We start from the raw sequence: 17,842 nt of genomic DNA on the forward strand, positions 1-17,842 counted from the left end.
ATGATATTCTGCAAAAAACCTGGGATGCTACATTTGGTTATATGGCTGTTTATGTTATGGTATATAACTATAATACACAAAAGCCATGAATATCATGTACAGTAAATTATATCTCTACAAACACTGCTTATTAAAGTATTCTGTTATAATTGGTGCTCAGTGAGGTCATTTGTGTCACATGGCTCTTAAAATATGAGGATAATAGAAGTCACCTTAGAATTCCATGACCTGTATAAAAGCACATGACCTTCGGTGTTGTGCCTTTTTGCCTCATGGAATTAAATGTGCTAAATAAAGTAATATATTTTTAATGTCTAAAGGTACCTTGTGTGCACCTGATATCCAAGAAATTGTTTGAATAAAGCGTATACAGGTAGCACCTGGTTCATTTGTTCCATGAAGTGCTGAAAATCCTTATATATATGTTCTATATGTAGATTTATGTTTTATATATATATATAGAGAGAGAGAGAGAGAGAGAGAGAGAGAGAGAGAGAGAGAGAGAGAGAGAGAGAGATCAAACAATAGGCCAGATTCAATTTAGTGATGAGAGGGTTTATCACATGAAAAGTCATGAACATGATTCAATTGGAGATGCAATTCAATTCAGAAAAACGTATCTCAAGTTTTATCACATGAAAACTATTGAAGTCTATGGGAAAAAACTGGAACTGAATTTCTCCTCAAATTGAATCTCTTCCATGAATGTTCACCTGATGAACTCACTGAATTGAATCTGGCCCAATATGGAAGTATAACATAGTTAAAAGTTTTAAAAAAAAATAGTATTATCAATGTCAACTTTATTTTCTAAGTCTCCGGTAATTACATATTTGTATTGTACATGACAGCAGATATAAATTTTTCGTTAAACAGTGAGACTGGCTTCTAGTAAATTAGTTTCTTTGCAGCCAACAGTGTGTTTTTCAGAAGCATTGCGACAGTCATTGGTCCCACGCCTCCAGGAACAGGTGTGATAAAGCCTGCTTTTTCTTTGACCCCTACAAAAAAGATAATAATAATGTGATAATATTTGGGTATCCGTGTAATTTGAAATCATGTAAAATTATGTAAAAAACTTCCAAATATAGTACTGCAATGCCAAAAATACCTGATTGACTAAGATCAGCGCTGTTCTACTTAAAAGACTTAAAAAAAAAACTTTTCAATATATATATATATACACATACATTGTGGGGCAGATGTATGAAGGGTCGAATATCGAGGGTTAATTAACCCTCGATATTCGACTAGGAACTAAAATCCTTCGACTTCGAATATCGAAGTCGAAGGATTTAGCGCAAATCCTACGATCGATTCTTCCTACGATCGAATTTTCCTTCGATCGGATTATTCCTTCGATCGAACGATAAAATCCTTCGGAATATCCTTCGATCAAAAAAACTCAGGCAAGCCTATGGGGACTTTCCCCATAGGCTAACATTGACTTCGGTAGCTTTCAGCTGCCGAAGTAGGGGGTCAAAGTTTTTTTTTAAAGAGGCAGTACTTCGACTATCGAATGGTCGAATAGTCGAACGATTTTTAGTTCGAATCGTTTGATTCGTAGTCGTAGTCGAAGGTCGAAGTAGCCCATTCGATGGTCGAAGTAGCCCAAAAAACACTTTGAAATTCGAAGTTTTTTTACTTCGAAACCTTCACTCGAGCTTCATGAATCGGCCCCTGTATGTTCTTTTGTATAATACAAGAATGATACATTTTAATTGGGGTTCTAATGTATATCATATATATATATATATATATATATATATATATATATATATATGCCCATACTGATATATATAATATCATAACCATCTATGGATGGTTAGAATTAAGAATTAAAAGTAAGCATGTAAAGATTTGCCTGTGACACCAATGCTTTTGCCAGGAGACTTTGTTTTACCTAGAAATGCAATCAAGCAGGGAGTTGCCAACCTTTAAACATATAACCAATGCTAAATAGTTAGGACCACGATATGGGGTTTACCTTGAAATAATATGGAGGTTTGGCAATTTTATGATCATAAACCTTTAGCTAAAACCCCACTTTTGAATATACATGCACTTGCACAGAATAAACTTCTAGTAAATGAAGGAATGTACATTGATTAACTTCCTTAAATTTCTTTATAAATTTTATAAAAGGTCATGTCTCATTTAAAGTAAGGGAATAGATGTGTAAATCCTTCTGATGTGAAGGTTTGAAATCTGCACAAGCTGGTTACTTGAAATGCAAACAGAGAAGCTTAATGAAAAGTTTGGATATTTTCAGGTTGCCTAGTGGAGCTAGTACAGTTTAAATAGATATCCCTAATGCACACCATAAATAGTGGGGTTTTACCCTTGGAATTACACGTGGGGGCACATTTACTAATGGTCGAAGTTAAATCCTTCGACTTGGAATATCGAAGTCGAAGGATTTAGCGCTATTCGTTTGATCGTTCGAAAGATTCGAAGGATTTTAATCCATCAATCGAATGAAATTCCTTCGATCAGAAATTGGCTAGAAAGCCTATGGGGACCTTCCCCTCGGTAGGTTTTAGGTGGCGAAGTAGGTGGTCGAAGTTTTTTTTTAAAGAGACAGTACTTCGACTATCGAATAGTTGAACGAATTCTAGTGGGAATCGTTCGATTCAAAGTCGAAGGTCGAAGTAGCCAATTCAATGGTCGAAGTAGCCAAAAAATGTATTCTATTCCTTCACTCGAGCTAAGTAAATGTGCCCCTTACTGTGTGCATATACAGATATAAGCATTAGTGAAAAACAGTGACCAAAGGGCAGTCCGTACCCTGACCCTAACCAAATCTATTTGGTGCACTCTTCAGGGCTGTAACTTATTAAAAGGGTTGTTCACCTTCACATTAACTTTAGTATCACATTAGTATGATGTAGAGATTGATATTCTGAGACAATTTGCAATTAGTCTTAACTTTTTTATTTTCAGTAGCTATCTGGTTGCTAGAATCCAAATGACTGTAACAACCAGGCAGTGGTTTCAATCAGGCCCGGATTTGTGGCGAGGCCACATAGTCCCGGACTTAGGGCGGTGAAAGTTTAGGGGCGGCACGCCGACCAGCTGCATTGGGAACACAGTGTTCCCCATCGCTCCCCAGCGCTCGCGGGAGGGGGTGCGTGCAGACCCCAGTGCCAGGACCCCCTTTTGAAAGCTGGAAAGAATCAATAGAAGTGGACAAATAATTGATAAAAAATAAATCTCTCCTCAGTGAGCATAAGGAGAACTACTCTTCCTAGTTAGCACTGACTATATCACGCTCCTCCCGCCCACTTCCCACCACACCCATGTCCTGCCTCCACCCCACCTTTGCCCTCCCAGACTCCACCCAGTCCCTCTCCGACTAAAATCCTCTTCCTCTCTGGAACAGCTGGGGAGAAGGGGATTTTTCTTATTAGCTATAAAGAAAGCAAACCCCATAGTCTGGGCCCCCCTGTTCCCCAGGCCCCCCTCTATAGTTATGCAACTGCTCCTTATCACTCACTACAATGCCTTAACTTCCACTAAGAAATCTGGCTAACCTTAGGGTCCACGCTTTTAATTTACTGAGGCCACCTCCTGCCTTAAGTACTCCAGCACATCCACCCCTTAATTAGTTAGTACTTACATAGTTCAATGAGAAAGAACTATGGGACTAGTCTAGATTAAGGAATATGCATACAGTAATACTCTTGGTCCAATGGTAACAGGACATAGGTTACATGTTGCAGATGATACCTATCTGGATTAGTTTTAGTTGCCAAAGCATCACATTCAGTCACTACATACTTGAGACATACTGAAATTGTTCAGTGCTGCTTGTCTTCTTGAAGGACCGATTTCAGATTAATTATTCAGTTATTATAATTAATTAATTATATTTAGTTATTCACTGAAGGGCATGCAGCAGTCACACATAAAGGCAATGTTAGAAGAGGCATATAACGATCAATCTGCCCAGATTATATTGCAAAATATGAATGGGTACCTGCCTTGATGATAGGTATTTCCTGTGGTGATAGATATTGTTATCCCCACTTATATAGAGATATTCTGGCTAAAGGTATCCAATATATCATGCATCAGAATGTGAACTGCCTAAATGAGTAAATCAGAAAAGTATGGAACCTGGGGCAGTTAGGCACCAATGCCAACTATCATAGTAGCAGGTCAGGTACACCAAGCTTATTTCAAGCTCAATTTGTAGGATTTGTTACTATAAAATACCATAGTAGCAGGTTAGTTTTACTCAAGCTGACATTGAATCCTGATCTTGTTAGCTATTACATTAGACTCAGGGCTTGCCACCAGAGTCACAATATAATGTGGATTCTGACTGTTTGGGTTTTATTGTAAGTGTTACCCATGCTCTGCCCATAGCCATAGTCTCTAGTTGTGTATATATATATATATATATATATATATATATATATATATATATATATATATATATATATATATATATATATATATATATATATATAGTACCTTATAAATAATTTGCTGGCAAAATGTACTGTTTAATGCATCCATAAAAATGCCTTCTGTATGTCTACCAATGCCCCCCAATATAGAAAATAATGCACAGCAACGCTGAATTTAGGCATGTGACATTTACATATTCACAGTTGTTTCCCCTGTCAAATATTACTTTGTTATAACCAAAAATGTATTAACAAATAAAAAAAATGCAGTAGTCTAACAACTGTTTGAACTTGCCTTGCATCCTGTTTCATAAAGCCTTGACGCAGAAGAGGAAATAATTACCTGAACATTAACCTGATTTCCATAATCTTACATAAAGGACAAGAAAAGGCATATTCTGGTATGTGTGAGGGCTCCAGATCACTTCCTTAAATGTGAATGTGAATTGCAAAAATCTCTCAACTATTTTTAACACTTGTCCAGTTAAAAAAGAGATTAATGAATGAAAATGAATTAGTAAAATGTTTATATTTTAACTTTTTGTTTCATGTATTAATTAGTAAAATGTATATGATAAGTAGTCTAATAATTTTTAGGTGATATTACAAACCTCCCAAACCATTAAAAAATCATGTTTGAGTATTACAAATCTCACTCGATTTGCTTAGAATTTCTACTAATTAAAAATGTAAGACACAGCAAACTATGCTGGAGTAAATGTACTCCCTATTCTACATATACTTGCTTCTCAAAAGAACACAAACAATTATAACAGTAGCTAACAGAACTGGAAATCAGGATGGGAAGGGGAAATCAAAAACAGTAGGAAGATGAGGAAGCAACAAAGGGATAAAGGATACAAGATTAAGGATGAGAAAAACCAGAAGTGACAAACAGGACAGAATACTATAGCAAAATAGAGAGGGTAAAGTACAAACTGTAAATAAAGCTAAATCCAATAAAAAAATAAAAACTGCAAAAAGGGATTGCAACTGCAACTTACTTGGCTGTTGCTGGGCTAAACATTTCATCATATTTTAATATATTATCAAAGATTAAATCATGGTGGGAGCAAGACCAGGGTTGTATTCATACATCATGAAGCCAAAATTACTCTTTGTATATATAAGATAAGAGCAATATGGAAAGTGCCGGCATGCAGCATTCTGATTGGTGATTGCTTCTATACTGAAGGGTTTTGTCAACAGCATTTTCACTCATGGATTTTCATCTAATTTAGAAAATTTGTTTGCACAATGGGATAGTTTTATGGATGTTTTAGATCTTTTAAAGTTCTGCAAGAAAAAAAAACACTCTGTACATCAGAAATTCCTGTATTACTACTGCACAACATAATGTTTACCTTCAAAGTCCACATCACCTACAATGACTGTTTTCCCTGTTAGTGGATTTTCTATGTGATTAATTCCTACATCAATCACAGTGGCACCTTCTTTAATCATGTCTGCAGTGATTAGTTTTGGAATACCTAAAAAAAAGAATTGATTTTAGCAAGCATACACATATATATATATAATTTAAAAAGATAAAGAAAGTGCATAAGGCAAAACTCTCTAGAGTGTGTTTTCGTTTTAATTTTAAGATTTAATGGTTGGTGTGCATGAGCACAACTGAGGATCTTACACTACTGAGAGCTTCCTGTCCTCAGAAAGTTCAGCACAAACCCTATAGTTATATATATATGTCTCCAACCAAAAAACTACCTTTCGTATTCACCTTTAGTCCTGAGAGTGCATATTTTTTCTTTGCTGTAGATCTATATACATTTATAATACACAAAAGCCATGAATATCTTGTAAATTATATCCTTATAAACGGTGAGTAGTGATGTCATCAGTTATAAACGGTGAGTAGTGATGTAATTTCTGTCACATGACTCACTAAAATTTGTGTATTATAATAAATAAAGTACCCCAATTGTAAAATATGAGGATATAATAAGTTACCTCGGAGTTCCATGACCTGTATAAAAACCCTCGTGTTTTTATATGGTCATGAAACTCCTCAGTAACTTATAATATCCTTATATTTTACAAGAGGGGGTACTTTATTCACTATATATACACACAAGATATATTCATTAAAGTACCCCTATTGTAAAATATAAGGCTAATATAAGTCACTGAGGGATTTCAGGAACATATAAAAGCATAAGTACTTTAATAAAGGTTTTTATTTATCCATTTATATAGTGAATATAAGCTCGAATTATTCACTCGAGCTTAGTAAATCTGCCCCTAAGTGTGTTAAAAATGTGCAATGCTTTGCAACTTTTTAATTGATTTTAATTTTTTTTATAGTTTTTTAAATGATATGTCTTCTGCTCCATCTCTTTCCAGCTTTTAAATGGGGGTCACTTACCCCAGAAGCAAAAAAATATTGCTCAGTGAGGCTACTGCTTAACTGTTATTGGTATAATGTGTAGCGCTATAGTAAATTGTGTGTACTGCACACCACTATTGAGCTCCACTCCCAATAAATGTGCTCTGGATGAGACCTATAATCTTAGGGAGTAAGCCCTCGCAACTGTGTGGAGGCAGGGTGTAGTGCAACTGTAACTGGATACAGGGTATAATAATTGGGCACCAGTGGTTCTTATAACTTAACCATGAACATATTATTGAAAAAAACAATCCTAATTGGAGTATACAATAGAGCAGACAGGATTTCGCATTAACATTGGATAGGCAATATTCACTGCACCACTTGGGCAGTATTAGTCCCCATAGGCAAGAGGATGTGCTCAGCAGCAATAAAGGTACACCCAGCTTTTAGCCTTTTCCCTAAGTGGAACCTGAGGAGACTCTATCTACCCTGTTCCTATACACTTAGTCCCTACTTCTGGGCTATTAGTACCCAGGATCTTAATCCCTCTGACTCTCCTCGTCGGAGCCTTGAGCTGCTCTGCTAAATAACCTGTCTGTCTGTCACTCCTAGAGTGACCTTTAAGGGTGAGTAGCCTATTCTTACTAGACCTGACCTGTCTAGGTTCCACAGAGCTCTACCTGCCTGTTCAGGTCAGAGCTAGCACAAAATGGACACTGAAAGCATGGCTTCAGAGCCTTTTATATTCTAGCACAATGCCATCTGCTGGTCACTATGAGAAACAGCAAGCGGCATAGCTTAGAGCAGGAAGAGCAAACAGTACCCCTCCCAACTGTATTTTAGGACCCAGTTAGGTGTCTATAACACTGAGGGACTGCCTGCCAATAATACTAGGGGTGGCTATTTTACACATCCCTACAAATGTATTACTTATCATTCTATTCAGACCCTCTCCTATTCATATTACAATGTCTCACACCACTCTCACCACACCTAGCAATCAAATAGCTGCTAAAATTCCTAACTTCAGAACTGCTGAACAAAAAGCTAAATAATTTATAAACCACACCTTTGTCTAAAAATATCACTCTGTACATTATGCTAAAAGTTAATTTAAAAGTGAACAACCCCTTTAAAGGGCACCAGCCTGGGGCCAAAACATAGTGACTTAATTTACTGGTGGTCCCAAAATTATTGGTGGTCCCAGTCAATTATTCTTTCTTTCTAACTGTAATTCGATAATCTTGTAATAATGAGAAAAGGCTGACATTTGCATCATGCCAGTAGATAAAAAATCATTTGATGTCTGCAGAACATCATGTTACATTAGCTCAAGACAATAAAGCATATGGACTTTGGAAAGACTGACTCTATGGCTGCTGACTATGGCAGACAAAAGTTGTATGAGCTTGACACTCATTGCTAAAACATGGTAGGAATTTTAGTGAATGCAGTGAACTGTGAGCCCTAAAGATGTAACAACCCAGATTTATACTGTTTAATGATAATTGAAGATTTTGCTGTATCAACTACATCTGACATATTCTGTATCAACATATTCTGACATATGATGCAACAAGGGAGTTGATTCCCAAACTCAGAGAAAATAAAATGTGTCCTTGCCTTGTTAAGCTAATTATCTTGGGAGTGTACTGTGCAGTCAGCAAGGAGTTTTCCTCTAGACAGCTTGTATCTGGGATTCAGCATGCTGAAATAAATCATTTTCCTAAATATTGTTAATGTGAGTGGGGATTATGCAGTTGATAAGAGAGAGCAGCCAATGTATTAGGGGCAGCGTTTATAAAAAATTCTGGTGAAGTCTTGATCTCCGTAATACATTGGCTACTTTTATAATCAATTTTTATATATTATATATATTTTTCATAACTAGAAAATGATAAAGGGGTTGTGCACCTTTGAGTTAATTTTTAGTATGATGTAGGGATATTCTGAGACAATTTGCAATTAGATTTCATTTTTCATTATTCGTGGTTTTTGAGTTATTTCGCTTTTTATTTAGCACCTCTCCAGTTTGCTATTTCAGCAGTCTGGTTGCTAGGGTCCAAATTACCCTAGCAACCATGCATTGATTTGAATAAGAGACTGGAATATGAATAGGAGAGGGCCTGCAAGACAGAGGAGTAATAAAAGGTAGCAATAACAATACATTTGTAGAGTTACAGAGCATTTGTTTTTTATAGATGAGGTCAGTGACCCCCGTTTAACAGCTGGAAAGAGTTCTAAGACCATGACCACAATTCTGCACAGTCAAATCTAGCAGGGAACCAATGCATGTGCAGAAATCAGCGGCTAGAGGGAGCTTTTAGTTCTACCTGTTTTGGAACAGTGGGCAGGGCAACAGTGGCACTTCTGCCATATTGGTGCTGATGGACAACATAAAACATGGTGGCAGCTAGTTTAGTACCACAATTAATTAAGTGTGAAGTAAGTGAAGCAGGAACTATAGAGGGAAAATAATATTGCGACCCCTTAGAGAAAAGGGGTATTTCTCATACAGGGAAACAATGAAACAAAGGGTTGACCTTATAGCAGATTTCTAATCAGATGATCCAGTCTGTCAATACTGCTCTCACTCACTCACTCACTGTGATTATTAGGCATCAGCTGATTTTTCCCTCTTACATACAGATTTATTTTTCATTCAGTCAGAGAAATAGGTAGATCCTATATGTTTCCCCAAATCATAAAAATGACTTGTGGGCAGCAGGGTTATTACAGCATGTGTAAAAATGAATTGCTATTAAGGAAATGGGACTGATGATGACATCTCTTTAAATGGATCTAATGTTTTGAGTGCAATAAAACAGAATAATAGGCAACAGGTTTTAATGCCACAGACACATGACTCATAGCATTCGGTGTCTCCCTGGGGAAAGCACAGAGGTGAGTAACTCAGCCCGGGCTATTCTAGTTCTGGATGACTGACTTCATAATAACTCTTAATAATAGCAATTTTGGTGACCTTACTCTTGAAGAAAAAAAATAGGTTTTATAAATAATATAAACTGTTTTTGCAGTTCTGCAAAATATTTAGTCTTATACTGAATCAATCTATTAATAAGTGATATTAGGTCACCATACAGGTTGTCTTTAATTTCATCCTACTGCTCCTCACTCAGCGTCAGAAGCAATTGCTGCCATTTAAGATAAGCCTTTAGAAATCTCTTAAAAATAGAGAAGGGATTGTAGTGATCAAGGCATGGTATAATCTAGAGGTTAATTTTGTACTGTGTGGATCTTGGAGGATCAAATTTACCAGGGATGTGGCGTTTTTTTCGGTTCCAGGGAGGAAAACTGGGCATAGTTAGAGGTACCTAAAGAATTGCATGTCATCTCTCTCTGTTTATGAAGGTTTTCATACATTCAGGTCATGGTATATCTAGAAGAAGTAAATCTAGAGCAACTGGACTTACTGAGTAGTGATGGGCGAATTTATCCACCAGGCTCAAATTCACCAGCGAATACATTTTCCAATCTCCAGCATAATATTTTGGACGTGCGTCTGAAAAGTCGCTTGCGTCAAAATCGCAGCGCGTCAACACTATTCGGACAAAATTGACGCAGGCATCAGTTTTCGAGTTTCACAATTTTTTTGAAAATTTTTAGACGTTTGTCGAATTTCGCTGCAAATATGTGAATTTTTCGGCAAAACTGGAGAAATTTACCCATCACTATTACTGAGTTATCATTGACTTTTCTAATTTGGATATTATAATTCAATGAGTTGTATAAATGTACAACATTTTCAGTTCACCAGGATATCTCCTAGGTATTTAAGGTCCATCCGGGGCCAGTGGTTAAAATCTTAAAGATATGAAGGTGCCCAATAGGGCCACGCACCTCTGGGGGCCCCGCACCACAGGACAGCACAGATAATATTTCCCTCAGCACATGATGCTGCCTGGCCTGCCCCCAACTTTGAGAGTTCAGCCCATCCCCAAATCCATAGATCCAGCCCACCCACAACTCTGATAAGCCAGCCTATCCCCCAACTCCATAGGTCTAACCTGCCCCCAACTCTCATAGGCCCAGCTTTCCTCCAACCTTGATAGGCCCTGCCTGCCCCCAATCCAACCAAGCCTGCTCCCAAGCTGAATCAGCCCAGCCTGCCCCAAACTAATTGGCCCAGTCCACTCTCCTATTTCCTCCCTCTCTCTCTTACCCTGTGTAGCCCCTATTATGTGCCCCTATTTCCTCCCTCTCACTCTCTTACCTTGTCTGCCCCTTTCCTTTCTATTTTGTGCCTGTATGCCCTTATTTTCCTAAATACTTGGTGTGTCAGTAGCCAGCAACACTTTGTCTAGGGCCCCACCAGCATGGTCCCAATTGGGCCCCACATTTGATAGGACCAGCCCTGACCACAGTATTGCTACACATAGCACAGCTGTATCAGTTGTTACGTAAATACAGCCCCCACAATCCATTGTCATATTGCTATTACTTAACTAGATATCCAATCATTCTCTACCATTTAACAGAGACCTTATCTCCTTAGGACTTCTAGGCTATGCTCATGGCACAATATAATCATTGAGAAACCTCATGAGTACATTTAGTTACTGCTACTAGGACTTTTACAAAGTTATACAGGTTTATCATAGTTGCTACCAACTGCTGCAGCCCCAGGACTGCTGAATGTGGCTTAGTAGGCAGTTTTTTATACTCACAGTCTACTAATTGGAGTGCTTTTGAACGTTGCCATACATCTGGACTGACAGGATGGCCAGCTTGTAGATTTTCTTACTGGTAAAACATTTTCTGCTAGGCCCATACTATTAGTGCAGTAAATCACCTCCCTTATGGAGTTGTTTGGCCTCTGGTTACTATCCCTTTTGCCCATGCTATTGTGATTTTACAGTGACTTGTTCTCTGCTTCTTATGATGTAATTACTCTACAATTGTAAGGTATGAGAATAAAGCAGAAGCAGATCATCTTTTACACCTACAAGTGCTGCAGAATGGAGAATCTATGGCCTATGCCACTGAGGTCCCTTTATCTATATACTGTAGATTTTATGTTCAGTGCCACTTAAAGAGTTAAATAGAAATATTCTCTTTGAATGCATTTAGTAATTGAACTGGCATGCCAACAAAGCCTCCCTATGGTGCTTGGCACACTTGTAAGAAAAAAAAAGAAAACAGATGTTAGGTTTCGCTACACAACCCATATATCAAGTTTATCTAACTTGCAGGTTGGGCAGATCCTGGGAATATGATTTCCAAAAGCATTTAAACAATCCGGTAAACCAACACCTTCTTGTTGTTGTATGGTCTGGACAGGAACATTGAACTTCCAGGAAATGATTTTAGCAAAATGTAATATCTCTCTCAACAATTTTCAGCATGTATTCAGCATGTATTTCAGCAAGTATTTACTATTTAAAAATTTATTTTAGGATGTGTAATTTTCTTTTATAAAAATACAATAATAAATAACCTGTTATACATTATACTCAGCTTCATAGAGAAAATGGAAATCTGATCCAGGAAATTTTAGAGACAGATTTAAGTATCACAAATAACAATGAACAGGGGGCATTACTGCAAAAATGTGGACTGAAGATGTATAGATTTATTCGGTGTATTCTGTGTATTGTGTCTAAATGTGCCTATTTCTATATGGTAATAAATGAATACGCTAGCGAAATTAATTTTCATTTATGAAAACATTTCCAAATGTCATTGCTATTTAATGCTACTCTGCTTTACTCAGCATAGGTGGCAGACTCGGTTTTAATTAAAACTGCTTTTCACATAATTCAGTTATCAGTAACACACTTTCATCCTCAGCCCTCCTACTAACATGGTAACAGCCAATGAACACTCCCTACTGCCTTCATGTTCTTGGCTCAGCCAATCCCCTGCAGCTACAGGTAAGCTGCTGTCTACCAAATAAAGGGGAGGTTCTTTGATACAAAATGTATGCAATAATGATGTTTAGTGTAATAAAACTGTGCACAGCTTACTCCTCAACCTTTTTTCTTAAAATGCAATTGTTATATATTACCTGGTATGTCTCTTGTTCAGCTGTTCTCCTTCCCTGTGGTAAAAGTAGTAGGTGTGTTTAAAAAGTATTTTCTCACCCTCCCCACCTTGAGTGTCAAAACATCAGTCCCGAATCTGTTGCCCTTACTGCTCTACTATTTGTTGGCGCTGGGTCCCTCCCTCAATGCTCGCTATTGGCTCAATAAACCAGAAGCATCCAATCCACACTACATACAGTGTTTATTGAGCAAATGCTCTAAGCGCTTGAAGCTAACAGTGCCCTTGTTGCACATGATGTAATCACCACTGAAGAGGATGGGGGGAGAACGCGGTTGAGTCGCATTTTGCAGGTCAGTTTTCTCAGCAACTATTGATTTTTAGATAATGGATGTAGATTAGTAAAAAAAATGGTTGGTTTGTGCCCAGAAATGACTGCACAAATGTTATTACTAAGGTGAACCACCCCTTAAACTTTAATAATGACACTGCAGGCTTCGCTTTAAATCCTCCTTAGTCCCTTCCAATATCCCTGTGTTGCTAAAAGATGATTATGGTTTGCCTTGGGGTGGGAAGTATAAAAAATGTTTTGTGTTGTTGGGAATCAAATTTACTGGTCACCTGTTTAAAAGCAAACATCTTATTGGTTTCTATGGATTACGGCACCTGGATAAACATAGTGCCTTTTACTACATATAAGGAAAAGGCTGGAATGAACAGATCAGCCTCAGACTCAGCCAGTGACTTGGAGTCCTTATTTCTAGTAATGTCATTATGTATTCATAAAATAGAGGAAATGTACCTGCTGCCACAATAATGATATCTGCCAACTGTGTGTGACTCTTCAGCAGATCCTTTGGGGTATATCGATGTGTTATGGTCACTGTTGCATCACCTGATGGAATTACAATTTTTTAGAACACATTTCCCTTCCCTGGAAACAAATATATTGACAATTGAGTGCTGCACTTCAAAATAGCTCTACCAGATATAACAGACTGTGGGACTCATTTATCAACACTGGGCAAATTTGCCCATGGGCAGTTACCTATAGCAACCAATCAGTCATTAGCTTTTTGAAGCCATCTGCAAGTAGGACAATGAATGCAGCAATCTGATTGGTTGCCATGGGTTACCGCTGTAAGGAAATTCTTGAGTTAATACTTGAAACGCATGATATGTGAAATGTAGCTTCTTTTACCAATAACATGTCCTTGTGATAATTGTAGCTTCTTTAACAATAACAAGTCTTTGTGATAATTTGAAACAGTGCATTTGTACACAGCTAACTGTCCCCTGAATAAATGACATGAACGTGGGGCCAGATCAGCTGCAGAAAGATTGTAACATTTTACAGTATCTATAAAAGCCAGCTACTTTCTGTATTAGCTGGTCAACCTGCAGCTTACTTCTGTATTGCTTGTCCCCTCGCAGCGAGTATAAAACTTATCACATTCCTCTGAACCCTGAATGGTCATTGGCAGATTTTTCTAACAACTTGGTCCTTCGAGCCGGAAACCAACATCTGTCTTCTCAAACGGGAAACGTGACTGTGGTCACTGCAGAGGGTTAATCCTATTCTCTCTGTGGACTGAACCGAAAGACCTCCGACAGCTGTCGTAAAGAGAGGCCAGTTGCACTCGTTTGGGGGAACAGTGACGGTTTCCAAAGAACACAGCGACCAGGGTCACTGGAATCTGGTAACGTATATGTTTTCTTTTTGTTGTTGTTGTTACTAGTTGTCTACGTAGAGGTCCCATCACTAGACTGTTGATATTAAGGTGTTAAGTGGCGTAATCGCCCGCCTTTGATAAAGAGACAGGGAGTGATAGTGGGTCCAGTCACCTAGACTGTTGCTACGTAAAGGTCCCGTCACTAGACTGTTGATATTAAGGTGTTAAGTGGCGTAATCGCCCGCCTTCGATAAAGAGACAGGGAGTGATAGTGGGTCCAGTCACCTAGACTGTTGATATTAAGGTGTTAAGTGGCATAATCGCCCGCCTTTGATAAAGAAACAGAGTGACAAGCGGACAAGTCCATAGTCTGTGTGAGAAGACTACAGGAATAACTAACTCCGTGTGCACGTTAAAGATAAAGAGTACTCCGGGGACCGCTGAATTTGTTGTTTGAAAGTGTGTGAAAGAGAGTGTTTGGGAGTCAAAGAGGGAATGGTCAACCCCTCAGACAGGCCATACAGGGCGATACACTGACCGGTGAACGTTTTCGGCAAACGGACTACCTTGCTCCTCAGGTTTTACTTGGCCGAGCTCCAAGCTGTGAGGCCATATCCGTGAGTACTGCTTCACCAGGCGTTTGACTCCACAAAATTGTTTGTCAATTGTTTGTCATCTATACCTACTAACCATGGGAAATAAATGCTGTAAAAGTATCAATGATCTAACTGAGGACGCTCAGTTCATGCGTGATCAGAATCCAAATAATATCAGGTTCTTAAAAGGTAGAAAGAGGATTCTAATTTTAACCCTATATTAGACAAGGAACAGTATAGATTGCTTGTTGGAGAGGTACTGACGATAAAAAATGTACATTAAAAGTTACCTATAGGTCATGTTTTTTTTTTTTTCTCTTTGCTGGGAGGTTTGTTTTTGTAAGTAATTATTAGATGAAGTTTCTAAACCTGACTGTTTTTGCCAACCTGACTGTTTTGTCAGCCTGTCAGTTAGAGACTCTAATGCTAACGGCCTCCTGCTGCACAAATATCGCAGCCTCCTCATACAGGAGCATTGGGCATCAGACACGTAATGTAAAAGCATTATGCAAATACGTTATTGTGAAGTTATAAGTTTCTTTCCAATGCAATATTATGAGGAATGTAATAGGAGGGAAAATAAAGAAAGGAATGCCAAGAAAGGCAAGGTACAAGAATCAACTATATGTCAGGTAATAAGATAATTAAGGGATTGTGGATTGATATTATTGTAAACTGAAGGAAGTCTTTGACACATATAGTGGTGTGCCTATACCAGATCAGGGCATGGTAAATGATAGTCCTTATGAGCTACAACTAAAAAATGCATTCCTATGAGGATGTCTTTGCAGTTTTGTGAGTCAACATATGGTAGACCACTGGGTAGCCAGTTTGCAAGCAGTCCATGAATATGCCAGACATGCTGAAAGACATCTCCAAAAAACAAAAACAAAAAAAAAACGAGGGTTAAACTATGTGTTTTAGTAGAGGAAGATGTGTATGTGGTAAAGCAGGATAGAGGACGAGATAGGCAGAGAGAAGGGGGGGTTCAGACCCCATTGAGATGACAAGCGAGAAAGGGAAATACTGTAAGTAAAAGACGTAGGAGAAATTAGGTTTTTTCATTGTGAGAAACCGGGGCATTTTCCTAGAGAATGCCGAGCAGAATTGAGCAATGGGGATGACAGGAGCCCCCTTGGGGAGGCATGACTATCTGAGAGTATACATTCCCCTATAAATAACTGAGGATAATTCTTAATATAGAAGACATAGAATGTAGTCTCTTATGTAAGTCGAAACCCCAACTCACACTTGAAGTTGGGGGAAAATCCATTACCTTCCTATGTGACACTGGGGCATGTAGATTCCTTATACACCCCCCTGATGTGCCAACTATCCAAAGAACTGAGGAATTTACTTTTCTAAGAATAGCAGGGGGACAATTAGATAAAGTATACTTGTCCCCACTATTAGCCGTAACTGACCCTGACATTCAACAGACTATTCTTAATCAGTTCATTCTCTCTTCCCATTGTCCATTCAACTTACTGGGAAGGGACATGTTGGTGAGATCAGGAAAGTGCCTTATAACCACCCGGATGGTTAATTGCCTTTGGCGACCATCCGCTTAATAGAATAGCAGCCAACCCGAATCAAATACCAATCAAACCTCTTACACAATCACAAAAGATGAGGAAGCTAGAAAGCTAGAGGGAGAGATAAAGCTGCTAGCAAAGGAGTTAAGTCAGAAAATAGTGAACAGTGAGAAACAACACCAAAAGGAAAAACACCTTAGAGACAATTTATCTTTCAGTGCTGAAAATAGCAGCTCTGATACTGAGGAACAAGCAGTTCCCAGCCCCCCAGCCAAGTTCTACCCCGCCTGTAAATACAAACTAGAGAAGAGGGGTAGAAGCGGGGGCTGCTGCTTCAACACGTCACATTACACACACAGAGTACATTCCATGGGCAGCATCAGATCTTAGAAGGATTTTTCAAGACGTTCCACATCCCCGCACCAATCCACACAAATTTGTACAGGAACTCATGTTTGTCCAACCCTAATTGGACTGATGTTAGTTGTACTCAAACATGTGTGTGGTCCAGGGGCTTACCAACATTTGTTGGTCAAAATGAATTGGGACACTAATCCTGCTGACCCAGCCCAAGTAGGGTTCCGCTTACGTTCTCTGGAAGGTACCAAAGGCACCATTTTTCCAGAAGTTTATTGGGAAACAGTTTTCAAATTTAACCATGATGCTCAAGAGTCTGTTGTCCAGTATGCAACCAGATTTAAAGAGAGGGTCAATGCCTGTGGTGGACCTGCTGTCCTAACAGATGAGGAAAACCTGATGGGAGTTGTTGCATGGTTTAGGACCTACAAGCAGTAAATCAGGCCGTTTTCCAAGATCTCATTAGGAAATGCCAAAGCTGATGCGGCTGCTAAAGCACATTCACATTCAAGCTTTAACTGCATCACCAGACACAAACTTTTTAGATCAAGGGTTACTCAAAGACATGCAAAATAATGTCAGTGAAGCAGAATGCCACAAATGGGTTTCTAAAGGGGCCCAACTTAAACAGGGCATATATTATTGCCCCAAAAGGAAAACCAATCCTTCCTACTACACTCTTTCACTATGTTGCCATTTTGAGTCATGGGCAAAGCCATGTCTCAACAGGAGGAATGGTAAATAACATACTCATTTTAGATTTTAGATCTGCATGGATTTTATCAAACTCAATAGATGGGAGAACAAGAAATGTTGCCTTGTAATTATAAATGCCTTTTTCAGATCATCGAGGAAGAGGCAGACCAAAGTTTGGCGGAACATGTGCAGAATATTAAATAAACAAGAGCTTACTCCA

At 38.4% G+C, this 17,842-nt stretch overlaps 1 protein-coding gene across 1 annotated transcript in view; it reads right to left on the reverse strand.

Annotated features, from left to right (window-relative positions):
• Positions 1-717: 717 nt before the first annotated feature.
• LOC108711079 (probable bifunctional methylenetetrahydrofolate dehydrogenase/cyclohydrolase 2) overlaps positions 718-17,842 on the reverse strand; it is a 39,198-nt gene continuing 22,073 nt past the window's right edge. The window contains exons 7-9 of the mRNA XM_018252423.2: positions 13,568-13,660; positions 5,780-5,905; positions 718-1,001 (exon numbers count right to left, since the gene is read on the reverse strand). Of these exons, the coding sequence (XP_018107912.1) occupies positions 889-1,001; positions 5,780-5,905; positions 13,568-13,660 (332 nt within the window). The 3' untranslated portion in view covers positions 718-888. The remainder of the gene's footprint in view (positions 1,002-5,779; positions 5,906-13,567; positions 13,661-17,842) is intronic.

The sequence above is a fragment of the Xenopus laevis genome, chromosome 1L, assembly GCF_017654675.1.
Source record: "Xenopus laevis strain J_2021 chromosome 1L, Xenopus_laevis_v10.1, whole genome shotgun sequence".
Lineage (NCBI taxonomy): Eukaryota > Metazoa > Chordata > Amphibia > Anura > Pipidae > Xenopus > Xenopus laevis.